Source organism: Scylla paramamosain, chromosome 13, assembly GCF_035594125.1.
Source record: "Scylla paramamosain isolate STU-SP2022 chromosome 13, ASM3559412v1, whole genome shotgun sequence".
Lineage (NCBI taxonomy): Eukaryota > Metazoa > Arthropoda > Malacostraca > Decapoda > Portunidae > Scylla > Scylla paramamosain.
Window position 1 is genome coordinate 21,817,085 of NC_087163.1, and position 17,250 is coordinate 21,834,334.

Here is a 17,250-nt window from a genome sequence, read left to right on the forward strand (position 1 = left end):
ATATGATTTGTTTCTCTTGCATTAAACTCTGAGGGGAATTTTTTGAGGGTGTGTTTTTTGTTTGTGGCTCTGGATTTTTTAAGTGTTTGTTTTGTTTGTTTGTTTGTGTCTTTGTGTCTGTCTCTCTGTTTATTTATCTCAGTGTTATTTATCTCTGTCTGTCTCTTGTGTTTCTGTGTGTGTGTGTGTGTGTGTGTGTGTGTATTTTTCTGTTTTTTGTCTGAGTGTCTGTGTGTCTGTCTACGTATCTGTCAGTCTCTTGCCTTTCTTTCTGTGTCTTCGTGTATCTGTGTATGTTTCTGTTTATCTCTTGTCTGTGTGTCTGTGTGTCTGTGTGTCTGCGTGTTTGTCAATCTCTTGCCTGTTTCTTGTCTGTTTTTGTGTATCTGTCTATGTTTCTGTCTGTCTGTTTTTTTGTCTGTGTGTCTGTGTGTCTGTGTGTCTCTGTCTAAGCTGTTTACCTCTCCTCTGGTCTCTTCATATGTTGCGTGTACGTAATATTTAATTATATGTTGGTAATTTTGTTAACTCGCTGTGTATATATTCTCTTTATCTCCATTTCTCATATACCTTTCGTCTCTCTCTCTCTCTCTCTCTCTCTCTCTCTCTCTCTCTCTCTCTCTCTCTCTCTCTCTCTCTCTCTCTCTCTCTCTCTCTCTCTCTCTCTCTCTCTCTCTCTCTCTCTCTCTCTCTCTCTCTCCCCGTCCGTAGCATCTCTTTAAATCTACGTTTTCTCTCCTCCAACTCTCCGTTTTTTGTTCTTTTAAATCCACCCCTCCTCCAGTTTTGTCTTTTTCTTCTTACTTTCTTTCCTTTCCTCTACCAGTATACTTTTTTTCTTCTTTTTGCTTTCACTCAGTCTAATCTCTACACATATCTGCAGGCTTTCCGTCTTTACTCTCTCTCTCTCTCTCTCTCTCTCTCTCTCTCTCTCTCTCTCTCTCTCTCTCTCTCTCTCTCTCTCTCTCTCTCTCTCTCTCTCTCTCTCTCTCTCTCTCGTGTACATATCCATCATTCCCTCTCCTCCTCGCTTTTTTTTTCTCTCATTCTTTGAAGTTTAACATTCTCTTAACCTTTTCTATTTCCTCATTTTTATTTCCCTTCCTTCCGTCTTTCCTTCCCTCTTTCCCTCTCTTCTTTTTCATTCTTTTTAATTTCCTTCCTTCCTTCCTTCCTTCCTTCCTTCCTTCCTTCCTTCCTTCCTTCCTTCCTTCCTTACGAGTTCTCTTTTACCTTCAACTTCCAATCTGCTCACCTTTAATTTCCCTTCCTCTTTCCTCCTCCTTTCCTTTCCCTCTTCTTTCCAAGCGTCTTTCACACCCCCTCACCTCCCCCCTCCCTGCTCACTCCTTCCCTCTCTTTCTTCCAGCCTCGTTCATTCTTTCTTCGTCATTCTTATCGCTTGAAATGAACTTTGGCGAACAGGAGTGGTGTTGACCTGGCCTCTCCCTCAAAGACCTCTCCCTTCCTCTTCCTCTTTCTCCCTCTCTCTTCCTCTCTCTTCCTCTCTCTCTCCCTCCCTTAGACCAATATTGTCCCTCCACCGTGTTTTCCTGCGTAGTCTCTTTTCCTCTCTCTCTCTCTCTCTCTCTCTCTCTCTCTCTCTCTCTCTCTCTCTCTCTCTCTCTCTCTCTCTCTCTCTCTCTCTCTCTCTCTCTCTCTCTCTCTCTCTCTCTCTCTCTCTCTCTCAAACACACAGAAGTGTTATTGTGTCTACTTCAAAGAGAGAGAGAGAGAGAGAGAGAGAGAGAGAGAGAGAGAGAGAGAGAGAGAGAGAGAGAGAGAGAGAGAGAGAGAGAGAGAGAGAGAGAGAACACACATTCATGGCGCTGATAAGGATCAATCTAGTAACTTTGTCTTCATTATCCATTAATTCTACAACTTCTAGAGCCATGAATAACATTGATACAACTTCGACTGCATAATTAATAGAGATACATGTTCCTCCTCCTCCTCCTCCTCCTCCTCCTCCTCCTCCTCCTCCTCCTCCTCGTCTTGGTCTCATTCATCCAAATAGCTCAGAAAATAGCCAAAAAAAAAAAAAAAAAAAAAAAAGGCAGAATAATCACAGTCGTTTAAACGTTCTTATAACCATTCTCTCTCTCTCTCTCTCTCTCTCTCTCTCTCTCTCTCTCTCTCTCTCTCTCTCTCTCTCTCTCTCTCTCTCTCTCTCTCTCTCTCTCTCTCTCTCTCTCTCTCTCTCTCTCTCTCTCTCTCTCTCTCTCACACACACACACACACACACACACACACACACACACACACACACACACACACACACACACACACACACACACACACACACACACACACACACACACACACATACCACTTAAACTCCCCAACACAAACAGACAGAATATTCCCGTTAGCGCATAAATATCTAAGTTTATCCTCAAATTCTGCAGGGAAGGTGGGAAGGTAAAGATAAGGAAAACAGTGCGAGGAGGAGATACGCAGTGGTGGTGGGTGGTGGTGGTGGTGGTACTTAACTGCGAGAGAAAATGTGAAATGGAAGTCGAGGTTAAGCTTACGTTTAGTGGGTTATTAAGCTAACGTGGAGGGAGATAAGGAGAAGAGACACAGGTACAGCTCAGGTGAGAAAACTTGGGAGATTGTGAGACGAGACAAGAGTGGAGTCAAGTGCCTTAGCAAAGAGGGGAAGAGGAGGGGCAGGTGAGCAAGGGACGAGGGGACAAGATGGCTGAGGGAATGTGGAAGAAGGTTCAAAGGATAAGAGAATGAGAGAGAAGAGGAGGAAGATGGGAGAAGGGATGGAAGATAGTGAGTGAGGGGAATGTAAAGAAATGAAGGAGTAAAGTGCTCTGGGTGAGTTTTTATGACACTGAAGATGAGGAAGAAGGAAGAGGAGGAGGAGGAGGAGGAGGAGGAGGAGGAGGAGGAGGAGGAGGAGGAGGAGGAGGAGGAGGAGGAGGAGGAGGAGGAGGAGGAGGAGGAGGAGGTGGTGGTGGTGGTGGTGGTGGTGGTGGTGGTGGTGGTGGTTAGATGAGAAGAGGGGAAAAAAACAGCAAGGAAAAGGATGAGAGAGAGAGAGAGAGAGAGAGAGAGAGAGAGAGAGAGAGAGAGAGAGAGAGAGAGAGAGAGAGAGAGAGAGAGAGAGAGAGAGAGAGAGAGAGATTAAATAAGATTGATGGATATGAAATAAAACCTCCTGCAAAAAAAAAAAAAACTAATTAATGACGAAAAAGTGGAAAATGATGACGCGTGGAACAACAACAACAACAACAACAACAACAACAACAACAACAACAACAACAACAACAACAACAACAACAACAACAACCTTCACTACATTACAAAAATTTATTAATGAAGTCTGATGTCAGGATACTAACACGATTATATGAGTAAATGATGAAGATGAGAGAGAGAGAGAGAGAGAGAGAGAGAGAGAGAGAGAGAGAGAGAGAGAGAGAGAGAGAGAGAGAGAGAGAGAGAGAAATTTGTCAAGTAAAAAAAAATAAGGTAAAGTAAGCTAACCCCTCCAAAAAAAAAAGAAAAAAATACATTGCAAGCTTCCTGAAAAAAAAAAGTCACGCCAGTTGAGAAAGTAAAGAAAACGGAGTAAACTACCATGAAAAACGTACATACAGAGGCGTTCTCACGTAATTTAGGAAGATGGGGGAAACTCTTTTATTTTTTGTTTGTAAGATAATTTCACGGCGGGAAGACAGGTGATGAGAGTAATTTGACGGCAGGTAAAGAGGTTATGACACTAATTTGATGCCGGGACGCCGGGAGGGGGAAAAATTGTGACCTCGCGATGTTAACTTTGCGCTTTTTTGAATAAAATGTCCAAGAGAGAGAGAGAGAGAGAGAGAGAGAGAGAGAGAGAGAGAGAGAGAGAGAGAGAGAGAGAGAGAGAGAGAGAGAAATTTGGTTACGTAATTGGCTGAGTTTCTGGGGTGGGTGAATTATGAAAAGGGGAAAATGTATAAGTTCTCTTCCTCTTATTTCAGTTCCTCCATTTCTTCTCTCTTCTTCCTTTTACTGTTTCTCTTCTTATTTCATTTACTTCTCTTTCCCTCCCTCATATTCTTTCTTTTTCTCTTACTCTTTGAAGTCTCATTTTTATAGTTACTTATACTACTACTGCTGCTACTACTACTACTACTACTACTACTACTACTACTACTACTACTACTACTACTACTACTACTACTACTACTACTACTACTACTACTATCACCCACACCACTACCACCACTACTACCACTACTTCTACTGCTATGATATCTTAGTTCCCAGGCAGCCGCGGTTCTTCCTCAAGTTACAATCACTGCGGGAGACAGGAGCGTGACATTGACAGGGGTTACTGATGGTGTGGTGAATTTGCGTGTTTGGGTGAAAAGGTTCCTATCTGATTGCACCTAATCATGCTAAATGCCTCCCCCTGACTGGAACATTTGCATACCAGATGAATGTGAATGAGAGAGGGAGGGAGGGAGGGAGGGAGAAGGAGGGGGAAGGAGAGGGTGGGAGGGAGAGATACATTAATAGACTGTTATATGTAATGTTCATGGTGTTTATTTGTTTATTTATGCATTGTTGTTCGTGTTTCTTGTGTGTGTGTGTGTGTGTGTGTGTGTGTGTGTGTGTGTGTGTGTGTAATGTTGAAGTTAAAGCGAAACTACACACAGGAACACACACTTAAACACGTTTTTTCCCCCGACCGACGCGCGCGCGGGCACACACACACACACACACACACACACACACACACACACACACACACACACACACACACACACACACACACACACACACACACACACACACACGATGCTTTAAGGGAAATGTTACGAAGGGAAGTGAGAAGATTACGGTTGCAAGCCGCGTGTAATTAAGACTTTTACAAATCCCATTTTATGATAGCTATTAATTTTTTTCTGCTCGTGGTGTTGGTTTGTTTCGCATTTATATTCATTGCGGGTGTTGGGGCTGTCATGGCGGCGGCGGGGCGTGGAGGCTGTGGTGTGATTTTAGTCCTGATGTAACCTTCCCCTCTCTCTCTCTCTCTCTCTCTCTCTCTCTCTCTCTCTCTCTCTCTCTCTCTCTCTCTCTCTCTCTCTCTCTCTCTCTCTCTCTCTCTCTCTGTGGTGTTTTTTAGGATTTTTAATGAGGTTTTATGTTTTTTTTTATTTATTATTGTTGTGTTCCTGTGTTTTCTTCTTCGTTGCTGTTTTTTTTCTTTTTTAGGATTTTTGGATTTTTTTTTAATTCTACGGGTTTAATATTGTAATTTTAGTTTGTCATCACACTATCTCACTTTCAATCATCCATTCTTGCACTCAGACCACTTTCACTCCTTCATTCAGACGCTCAGACAGTCACACGTGCTCTCACCTAAACTAACTTAACCTCACTTTACTTATTATAACCTAACCTGACATCACGTAACCTAACCTAGCCAAACATTACCAAACGATCCCTAACCTAATTTAACCTAACTAACTTAACCTTTGTTAACCTAAGCAAAGCAACGGAAAGCATACCATATGAAACCAAACCTAACCTAACCTAATCTAGTCTAATCTAACGTAACCTAATCTAATCTAATCTAACCTAACCTAACCTAATCTAATCTAATCTAATCTAATCTTATCTAACCTAATCTAATCTAATTTAACCTAACTTAACCTAACCTAACCTAACCTAATCTAACCTAACCTAACCTAACCTAACTTAACCTAACCTAACCTAACCTAACGTAACGTAACCTAACTTAACCTTACAACTTAACTTATTTTTCCCATGCTTTTTATTTTATTTTTTTTTATTTATGTATTTATTTTATTTTTGTTCTGATATATCCTTTCCTCCCTCCACAGACACCTCGGCGGCGTTGTCCCTCCTGGAGCGGATTCAACGCTCCATCAAGGAATCCGAGGACACGAGGCTGTCTGACCAGTGTAGTAATGACCTCAACACGCTCATCTCCGTCCTTGAGAGTCCCGTCTTTAGGGGCATCGTTATTATACAGGTGAGTGGCGGGACAGGTGGGCAGGCAGGCAGGCGTGGAGAGGGAAAGGTGAGGAGAATTTATGAAGGAGAGAGAGAGAGAGGGAGGGAGGGAGGGAGAGAGAATGGGGAAGGTGAAGAGGTGTGGTGTGTTTGTAGAGATGATGAGACAAGTAAGCAGATAGATATGAAGAGAGGGAAGCTGTGGAAGTGTGTTTGTGCCTTGAGGGATTAGGAAAGACAGGTGTGAAGGTGCCTCTGTGTGTCTGTGTGTGTGTGTGTGTGTGTGTGTGTGTGTGTGTGTGTGTGTGTGTGTGTGTGTGTGTGTGTGTGTGTGTGTGTGTGGAGAAATAGAGAGGAGGAAAGACAGGTGAGGTATGTGTGAAAGAGAAAATGTGATGTTCAGGTGTGTTTGTTTATAGAGAAGATGGAGAATGAGAGATATGAGCAGGCAGGTGTGAGGGAAAGGGTACGCAGGCGTGTGCTTGTAGAGAGACAGAGGAGAGACAAGTGGGCAGGGAGGTGTGAGTGTGAGAGTGTGCAGGTGTGCTTCTGAGGAAAGAGAAGAGACAGATGAGTGGCCAGGCGTGTGGAGAGAGAGAGAGAGAGAGAGAGAGAGAGAGAGAGAGAGAGAGAGAGAGAGAGAGAGAGAGAGAGAGAGAGAGAGAGAGAGAGAGAGAGAGAGAGAGAGAGAGGGGGTGGGGGGAGAGGAGGTTAAAGTGAAGGCTAAGCTTACCTAAGTTAACTAATAAAACTTTCACTTCATCGAAAGAGGATTGAGTGAGAAGCACTTTTCCTCGACTTCCTCGCCCCGTTATTCAGTGAGAGAGAGAGAGAGAGAGAGAGAGAGAGAGAGAGAGAGAGAGAGAGAGAGAGAGAGAGAGAGAGAGAGAGAGAGAGAGAGAGAGAGAGAGAGAGAGAGAGAGAGAGAGAGAGAGAGAGAGAGAGAGAGAGAGAGAGATTTGTCGTACCATTACAGTCTTCCAATTCATTTCCTTGATCTTTTCACATTCCTTCGTTCTCATTCCTTGACTTTCTCTCCTCCTCCTCCTCCTCCTCCTCCTCCTCCTCCTCCTCCTCCTCCTCCTCCTCCTCCTCCGCCTCCTCCTCCTCCTCATCTTGCTATCCTTTCTCACTAATAGAGTAGAATAGTTACCCAAACAGCCTAGTAAGAATCTCAGGGTCTGTTGCTGTTTGGACTTCCTTCGTATTCCTTTGTATTTCTCCTCCTCCTCCTCCTCCTCCTCCTCCTCCTCCTCCTCCTCCTCCTCCTCCTCTTCCTCCTCCAATCTCCGGAGTGAGTGATCAACAGCCGCGCGAAGTTTGGATGACGTCATAGTTTACTGTCACTTGCAGGATGAGAAGTTTTTTTTTTCTTTTTAATCTTCACCTTGAACGAGGGAAGCGCGGCAGGCAATTACCGAGCCGCCGCAAATCCGGATCATCTGTCACGTGACCTTAAGTTTGATGTACGTATGTTGTTTGTTTCTTATCCACCCCTCCTCCCCACCTCTCTCTCTCTCTCTTTTTCTTCAAGTTAGGGGTGTGGATGAGAGAGAGAGAGAGAGAGAGAGAGAGAGAGAGAGAGAGAGAGAGAGAGAGAGAGAGAGAGAGAGAGAGAGAGAGAGAGAGTCTTGTGAAATGCGGGAAGAGACAGGTGGAAAGGAGTGTGTGAGGGAGATACTTATTGCTTTCTCTCTCTCTCTCTCTCTCTCTCTCTCTCTCTCTCTCTCTCTCTCTCTCTCTCTCTCTCTCTCTCTCTCACACACACAGTTTTTCTTACGCTCTTTCATTCATTTCAACTTCTTTTTCCTCCATTTCCCTCCCGCACTGACTCTCTTCCTCCAACTCTTCTTCCTTTCTTCCTTTCTTCCCTCTTCTCATCTTTCTTCCCAGTAATGCCTCTCTCAGTTTCTTCGTCTTCCCTTCCTTTCTTTTCTCCAATATTTATCTTCGTTTCTGGAAGCCATTCTCTTTCCCTCCCTCATTCTTTTTCCTTTCTCTTCTTTTTCTTGCCCGTGTCGCCTCTGGGAGAGAGAGAGAGAGAGAGAGAGAGAGAGAGAGAGAGAGAGAGAGAGAGAGAGAGAGAGAGAGAGAGAGAGAGAGAGAGAGAGAGAGAGAGAGTTAGCCTTTGATGATATATAGGGAAGGGAAGGGAAGGGTGAGGGAGAAGTGATGGAAAGGAAGGGAGAGAGAAGAGGAATTGATAAAGATGGGGAAGGTAGAATTTCTGGGAGTTAGAAAGAAAGGAAGGATAAAAAGGAGAAGGGGGAAGAGAGAACAATAAGGGAGTGGGGAGGATAAAGGAGATGAGGGACGGAGTAGATGAGGGAAGCAGGGAGGAATGAAGGGAGAAGCAAATGGGAAGAGGAGGAGGAGGAGGAGGAGGAGGAGGAGGAGGAGGAGGGCCTTGGTTCAGCCAGATTGCGTGCCAACGTTGCTCAGGTCGCCATGAAGGACATTAGTTCAAGTTTATGATGGCCTCGTCTTGTCCTCCTTCCCCTCCCTCTTCCCCACTTCTTGCCCTCCTTGTCCTTCCTTTCTTCATCCCTTCACTTATTCCCTTCTCTTTTCTTCCATTCTCTGCCCTCTTTGTCCTCTTTCTTCATCCCTGCTCCTGTTCCTTTCATTTTTTTTTCTTCTTCGTACTTTCCTTGTCTTTATTTCTTCCCACGCTTTCATTCTTCATTCTTTCTTTCTTTTCATGTTTTTGTTCCTTCTTGCCTTCTTTGTCCTTCCCTTTTTCTTCATCCCTCTCGTGTTCCCTTTGTTCTCTTTCGTATGTTCTTGTTTTCCTTCTTTCTTTCGTTTTCTTTCATTTCCTCTCTCGTTCTCTTCACTTTTTTCTTGTCCCTCCCTTTCTTTATTCTTTCTTCCGTTCCCTTCCTTCTTTCCTGCTTTATTTTCATTTAACCTTTTATCGTTCATTCCTTGCGTCTTGTTTTTGTTCTTCCTTTCTTTCATTCCCTCTCCATTTCCCTTCACTCTTTTCTTCCATTTCTTTCTTCCTATCTTTCATTCGTCTCCTGTTCTCTTCACCCTTTTTCTTGCCTCTTCTTATTTCCCTTTTCTTTCCCTTCCTTCATTCCCTCTCCTTTTCTCTTAACCCTTTTTTTTATCCTTTCTTTGCTTGTTCGTCCTTTCCTTCTTTCCTTCTTCGTTCTTTTAATCCTATTTCTTTCGTCCCCTGTCTGTTTTTGTCTCTTTGTCCTCCATTTTCGTAATTTCTTTTCCTGTTCCCTTAATCCTTTTTTTTTCTCCTTTTCTTTCACCTCTCCTCCTTTTTTTCCTATTCCGCTTGATCCTATTCGTTCTTTCCCTCTTCTCTTCCTTGCTTCTCTTTCTTCTCTGCTTCCTTTTCTTCACTCCACTTATCCTTCCCATCCCTTTAGTCCGATTTTATTCCCTTCCACCTGTTTCTCTCCTGTTTTTCTCCTGTTTTTTTTTCTATTTCGTTTCCTCTTTTCTTTTTGTTTCCTTCCTTTCCTCCTTTCTCCGTTTTCTTCCTTATAATTTGCTACGTTTGTTTCGTCTATTTTTCATCTCCTTTCCCTCAAGTTCTTTCGTGTTTTATTTTCCTTTTTTCTTCTTTGTTTAGTGTCACTTCCACATCGTCTCCACCTGCACCACTCCACATGTTTGTTATCTCTTACTCTCCTCTTCCACATCCTTCACATTCATCCCCTCCACCTTCATCACGTCATCCTCATTCATCTCTCTTCTCCACTTGTCTTGTATTTTCTTCACCCAATTTTCTCGTGGTGTATCATCACAACAATTTTTCTCTCTCTCTCTCTCTCTCTCTCTCTCTCTCTCTCTCTCTCTCTCTCTCTCTCTCTCTCTCTCTCTCTCTCTCTCTCTCTCTCTCTCTCTCTCTCTCTCTCTCTCTCTCTCTCTCTCTCAGCATCTTCATTACGCGGTTATATAAAGTATCTCAGAATCATCCATCTACACACACACACACACACACACACACACACACACACACACACACACACACACACACACACACACACACACACACACACACACACACACACACACACACACACACACACACACACACACATTAGACAAATTATACGGCAAATGAATCACTTAAGTAGCTGTGAACTTAATCGTATCCCATTTCGTTGTACTTAGAGGATAGGAGAAGAGGAAGGATGAAAAAAAAAATGAGGCGAGGCAAGGAAGAAGGGAGAGGGAGAGAGAGATAGAGGGATGAGAGGGAGTAGAGATGAGATGAAACAGAGGAGAAATGGGGTGAGGTAAGGAACGAGGGAGGAGGGAGAGGAAGGAGATAGGGGTGATCAGGTTAAGTAAGAAAAGTAAATAAGGAGAGAGGAGGAGAGGGTGAGGTAAGGGAAAGGAGGAAGAGGGAGAGCCAAAATGAGATAGGAAGATGAAGAAGATAGGAATGATGAGGTTAGGTAAGAAAAAGTAAAGGACATAGAAGGAGAGGGAGAGGTCATTTGGAATATGCGAGGGGAGAGAAAGAGATAGGAGAATGAGGGAGAGGAGGAGAGATAAAGGAGGGGAGAGAAAAGAGAGAGGGAGAGATTTGGAGGTATGCAAGGGGAGAGGGAATAGATAGAAAGGGGAAGATGATGAGTGGAAGGAGAGGGAAGGAGAGAAGATTGGAAATATTAGAGGATAGAAGATGGAAAGCGTTAATAAAATAAATAAGAGGAAGAAGGAAAGGAAGAGAATGAATGAGAGGAGATACGAAAAGATGATAGAGTAGGAAAGGTGGAGAACATGACACAAGAAAAAGCAAACAAACAAACAAACAGAAGAGAGAGTAGGAAGAGAGTAAAAATAAGAAAAAAATAGGAGAGAGAGAGAGAGAGAGAGAGAGAGAGAGAGAGAGAGAGAGAGAGAGAGAGAGAGAGAGAGAGAGAGAGAGAGAGAGAGAGAGAGAGAGAGAGAGAGAGAGATACAATAGCTGCAGGACATTAGACAGAAGAAAGCAACGAAAAAGAGGCAGAAATGAGAATAAAGAAGGGAAAGAAGCAGAGTATTAATGCTGATGAATGTGCTAAAGAAAAGAGGAAGTAAAAATCAGTGTTAAAAAATGAGGAATTCATGAGAAAATTACGAGTGGGAAGAGTAAGAATAGGAAAGTGAAGAAAATTGTTAAAAGTAAGAAATGTGTAGGGAATTACGAAAAAAGAATAATTATTAGACTACAATAATTGCAGAAAGGATAATATAAAACTTAAAATCCATAGATGAGATGAATATAGAGGAGATGTATACAATAAATTAAAATCCAAAGGTAAGAAGTTGATTTAAGTGAAGAAAAGTGAAGTTAGGCAAGTCAGGGTTAAGTTAATGTCTTCAAATCCTTAGGTAACATGAACTTAAAGAAATGAATGTATTGTAAGTTAGAATACGAAGATAATGAGTTCGTTTAAGTGAGGCAATGAAAGGTAAGGTTAAGTAAGGTAAGGTCCAGGTAAACTTAGAAATCTAACTTGATCTTGTCATAGAGATTGTGACTACATTGTAAATACAGTAAAGAGAGTTTGAGTAAATTCAGCAGAGTTGTTTTAAAGAGTTGAATTTACGGGGCTAGTTCTGAAGGTTAGTGAATAAAGGCTGTGTGTGTGTGTGTGTGTGTGTGTGTGTGTGTGTGTGTGTGTGTGTGTGTGTGTGTGTGTGTGTGTGTGTGTGTGTGTGTGTGTGTGTGTGTGTGTGTGTGTATAGGTGTTGTATCTTTGTGTCTTACCTGCCACTGCCCCTTTTACTCTTCGACAGTTTATGTGGGATTACTTTTTTTTTTTTTCTCATATCATGCACACTTCCTGGTCCTCGCCTCGGTCACACTGCGTTAACTTTCTCCCGCGCGTTTCATGTCATGCGAAAGATTTTTTTTTTTTTATTCTCTCATCCTGCTTCTTACTGCCTCCTTGTTATCTTTTTTCTTTTTCTTGTTTCTTTCTCGAGTGCTTTTCTTTCTTTCTTTATTTCTTCTTGTTATTATTGTACTTGTTTTGTTCTTGTTCTTGTTCTTCTTTTTCTTCTTTTTTTCTCACTGCACATTACAAACAATAGGTGGCGCACAATTTCGCTCACTACACGTATCATAATCGTGTGTTGTCTTATTGTATTGCAGGATTCGTTGAAGTATCTGATCATAATCGTGTCCTTTTATTGTGTTGCAGGATTCGCTCACTAGATGCCTCATAATCGTGTGTCCTCTCATTGTGTTGCAGGATTCACTGAAGGAACTGAAGAAGCAGGTGTTGCAGCACCCGTCCATCGTCCCTCGTGACTTTGACATCACGGAGGACGGCAGGCTGGTCCTTCGTGTTGCGCAGGACCCCCTCCACTTCGCCCCTGCCGCCGCCTATCCCGCCCCCGCCGCCACCACCAAGACTGCACTCATCACTCAGGTCAGTGAAGGTCACGCAGGTCATTAAGGTGGTGTTGCGCGTGTTTGGTGTGTTAGTATTTGTATTAGTTTGTATTTAGTTTCGTATTGAGATGTTTGTGTTAGTGTTGTTAGAGTGTTTGGTGTGTTTGTGTTTGGTGCTTGTGGTTCGGTTAGTGCGGTTTGTTTGTTTGGGGTATTTGTGTTGATTTTAATACTGGAATGTTAATGTTAGTATTAGTGTTATGTTATTGTAAGTGGCAGGTGTTTGGAAGTTAGTCGTAGCGTCTGTGTGAATGTTAATATTATGTTGTTATTAGTTTATATATTAATGTGCATCTTCATTATTCATTGTGTGGATGTTGAATTTGTATCTGCTGTGATGCTTTACTATTGACAGTTGTTCTTTTCTCTTGTCACATTTTCACTTTTATCCTCATTGTCTCTCATCATGCAATCCTTTTTTTTCTTTTTTTTTTCATCTTTATCCGAATGTCGTGAAAGGAACGTCAACAGATATAAAAGCGTCGTGTGTATTCTTGTGTAAGTGTTGGCATGCGTGTGCTGAACGTGTCTGCTGCCTGTTTCCGTGTCTTACTCTGCTGCGGCCTTTTGTTGCAGTGGACTGACTGTAGACTGTAGACTATAAGCTGTACTAGACTGTGGGATTTGCCTTTGTAACGACTTTGCCTTTGTTATTTGGTTTCCCTGTTTCATTCTTTAGCTGTTCTGTGTCTGGTTGCTTTTATTTCTCTCATGTCTTTTTTTCTTTTACGTGTTCAGGCTTTTTTTTTCCTTTCTTGTTTCGTGAATTCTCTGTTTTTTTGTTTTTTTTGTTTGTTTTGTGTATGGTGATTGTATTTTTCTGTCTCGCTCTTGTCTCTGTTCAGTCAAGGTTTCATATTTGACATTCTTCCTTCATGTTTCGGAAGCGGATTTTGTTGTTTAGTTATTCAGTGCCCATGTTTTTTTCTTTTTGCATTTTATTTATTTATCTTTTTAATACTCAAGAGCTCACATATGAAATTCTTCGTTCATATTTTGGAAGCGCATTTTGCTCTTCAACTGGCCCGCGTCTGTTTACTTAGCTCCTCCGTGTGTGTTCTTGCTTCAGACCACAAGTTCATATATTAACTCTTTTGTTTGGACTTGTAGACGCGAGTTTCTGCGATGAGGTTAGCTTAGTCCTGGAGGCTGCCGGGCGCTGTGAGGTGCAGGGTGGGTGACGGGCTTTGTGAGTGTAGTGGGTGTTGGTACAGCTTATTTTCATCTCCTCGGATTTTTTCTCTTCCTAACAGTGCTTCAGATCCAGGCAGGAGGTTCTTTTGTAGCTCCCTTGTGTTATATTCCAGAGTTCCTTAGTCAGTGATGGAGGTGGACGTGTTTTTTGAGAGATTGGATGTGGAGGGAAGGTGTTTAAGTTGAATGGTAGTGTTAGAAATTATGTGGCTAGGAAGGATTGAGATGGAGGGTTGGGAAGCATGCGAAGAAGGAAGGATATACAGCTTAATGGCAAGGTTAGAAAGAATGGATGGAAGGTTGGTTACGAAGGATATGCATGGAAGGATTTGGAAGGATGTGATAGAGAGGGTTAGGAAGTATGTGGGAAGGAAGGATTTGCGCTTAAGTGGTATGGTTAGGATGCGAAAGGAAGGCCAGGGAGGATATGAGAGGCGAAATACCTTAGTTCAGTAGGAAAGAAAAATTTGTACATAGTAATATCAATAGGGAATATATGAACTATAGGGATGTTAGGAAGGACATGAATGGGCAACGTTCATAGTTCAGTTTTAGGGACAAGAAGGATATGGGAGGGGAAGTGAGGAAGGATGTGAGTAGGAATATGGTAAGGATAGAATGAGTATGGAAGGAGAAGTTAGGAAGCTCATGAAAAGGAGAGAAAAGTTAGGAAGGATAGTGGATGGAATGGCATTGGCAAGGAGAGCAAGGGAATGGAAGGAATAGTTAGGAAGGATATAGAGAGAAAGAAAGGGAATAAGAGGAAAAGACGGAAAGGATATAGAAAAGAATGATTTACAGCTCAGTAATAAGAACACGAAGATAATGGAAGGGAAAATTAGGACAAATATTGAAGGAAATTACATACAAATCAGTGATAAGGTCTTTTTTCTATGGAGGAGTAAGGTACAAGTATTTAGGTGCTGCAGTAATCCCCGCGAGGTCTTTCCCTGACCAGCTGAGACAACACATCCTCCTCCAGTGCGCCACTCTGTCTTGCCTCCCGTCACTGTAATTATGTGAGTGTGGCAAGGAGAAACCTAACACAGACGGATCACTATAGCCTTGCCTGCGTGGTTTACTGTATTCAGAACTCATATATACTTTTCTCCTTACCTCAATGTTCGCTTCTGTCATTTATGATTTTATTGGCTGTGATTTGTCTATTGTGTCATTTGCAGAGAGAGAGAGAGAGAGAGAGAGAGAGAGAGAGAGAGAGAGAGAGAGAGAGAGAGAGAGAGAGAGAGAGAGAGAGAGAGAGAGAGAGAGAGAGAGAGAGAGAGAGAGATTCTTTAACCCATGATTGCCCCATGATTGCAGTTTGCTGTTCATTACAATTCGCCTGACGGAAATTTAATGTCCAGCAAGAATTGTCGATGGTGGACGTGGATTTATGAGTATTGCATGTAATTGAATATACGTTTGTTTATTTATTTATTTATTTATTTATGTCTGTCTTTCTGTCTTTATGTCTGTCTGTCTGTCTGTCTGTCTGTCTGTACGTATATCTATCCTTGTATCTATCTATCTATCTTTTTCGATTTCTGTTATCTATCTATCTATCTATCTGTTTATCTACGTACCTACTTGCCTATCTATCTATCTATCTATCTATCCATCTATCTATCTATATCCTGTTTCTTTAGCTTTGCCCATCTCTATACCTATCTGTCTATCCATCCACCTATTTATCTGTCTATCTATCTATCTATCTATCTATCTATCTATCTGTCTATCTGTCTATTTCACGACAGGCATTCATAACTTACGCTTCTCTGGCTCAGTAATTCAAAAGTAATGAGCAACATTTTGCCCGCGTTTGCCAGCCGGGCGCCGCGGGGGCCTGGAACTAGATTCTTTCTGTAAACACGTCGACTGCGTGTTGGCGGTGAAACCTGATTTTCCGGCGTGAATTAGAGCGTGAGACATGGCGTGTGACTCTCTCTCTCTGTATGTGTGTGTGTGTGTGTGTGTGTGTGTGTGTGTGTGTGTGTGTGTGTGTGTGTGTGTGTGTGTGTGTGTGTGGTGGAGTGTAGTGAGTGATTTTATGTCTCTTTCCATCTTGTTTCTTTTCCACGCTCTTCCTTACTGACGCTCCCTTCTCTTACGCTCATTCTGCAGCTCGACGGCCCTGATGTCGTTCCCAGCAAGGCCGCGGAGAGCATAGAGCTGAAGGAACTGGTGCACGTCAAGGAGGAGGCGCAGGTGGAGGACGAGTTGGTGGAGAAGAAACTGAAGAAGGAAGATCAGGAAGAGAAGTACGAGCAAGGGGACGAGGAGAAGGAGGAGGAGGTGGAGGAGCTTGATGAGGACGAAGGCCACCCACCCAAGTCAATCACCAATGCTACACTTGACCAGGAGCTGCAGAGGGCCATCCACGTGGCCGCGCAGGGCAGGGATGTCCACCATATTCAGGTGAGTTGTTATCTTTCTTCCTGGTATTCCTTCATATTTCTTGGTGGGGTTTCTTTTAGTTTCGTTTCCGTCTTTCTGGTTTCCTTCTTTTCTCAAATTTTTTATACCTTCTTTGTTTTATTTCCTTCATTCCTTCCTTCTTTATTTCCCTTGTTTCTTTGTTCCTTCTAGTTTTCTTCAGTTTTTCTTCCTTCCTTCCTTCCTTTCTCCACTTATTTTGATATCTTTCTACTCCCTATTCATGTAACTCTCTCTCTCTCTCTCTCTCTCTCTCTCTCTCTCTCTCTCTCTCTCTCTCTCTCTCTCTCTCTCTCTCTCTCTCTCTCTCTCTCTCTCTCTCTCTCTCTCTCTCTCTCTCTCTCTCTCTCTCTCTCTCTCTCTCTCTCTCTCTCTCTCTCTCTCTCTCTCTCTCTCTCTCTTGAAATAGACTTCTTGATAACTTGCTACCGATTTCACATTTCTTCCCATATAAAAGATAGTAATAGTCAACATAAACAAAGGAAACACACACATGAAACCCTATTAGCGAAGCCTTGTGGCTCTGTAGTGATGACAACACGTCCCTGAAACACCAGCATATCTTAACAACAGGGGACGCGAGAGTTTGTAGTTGAGCAGAGGAGGTGGAGGAAAGTGCCACAGTTCTTTAGTCATTCATGGTCCTTCATCGAGCTTGTCCCTTCGTCTGCGAACACAACGCACACAGCAATACAGCAATGACCTCCGAGGAGCTTCAAGATGCCGTCATGCTGCGCCGCTTCAGGACATACACCATCAAATACCACTTCAAGGAGCTATTCATTGACTTCTGCGAGAGGAATGTTCGGTTCACTGGCCGATTCCAAGACTACATTCTGAGGAGGCATCTGGTGAAGGAGTTCTCAGACTACCTTGGCGAGAGAGGGCGCTGCGTCTCGGCGTCCATTGGCAAGCACCTCATGGCAGCCAGCCGGAGTGGGAGTGAGGAGGTTTACCTTAGAGTACGCCTACAGTGGGATTTGCTTCACCGTTAATCTGTATCGTCACTATAAGTATGAATGCTTAGAAAGTGGGAAGAGGAGAAAGAAAGGAAGGTTTGAACTGTCTAAAATGAACGCCCGCACCCATGCCGGTGCTGCTGACGGGATCTTTACCCTGGGCTCTGAATTGTGGGTGCTCAGCAACTCAGCACTTCACTGGACGCCTTACGGTTCAGTACAGTACTCGCCGGATTCCAGTTCCTGTGTCCCTGATTGGCA

General features: G+C 43.0%; 1 protein-coding gene across 1 annotated transcript in view; it reads left to right on the top strand.

Annotated features, from left to right (window-relative positions):
- Window positions 1-5,803: 5,803 nt before the first annotated feature.
- Window positions 5,804-17,250, top strand: part of LOC135106223 (uncharacterized) — a 110,049-nt gene continuing 98,602 nt past the window's right edge. The window contains exons 1-3 of the mRNA XM_064014995.1: window positions 5,804-6,004; window positions 12,201-12,380; window positions 15,719-16,012. Of these exons, the coding sequence (XP_063871065.1) occupies window positions 5,804-6,004; window positions 12,201-12,380; window positions 15,719-16,012 (675 nt within the window). The remainder of the gene's footprint in view (window positions 6,005-12,200; window positions 12,381-15,718; window positions 16,013-17,250) is intronic.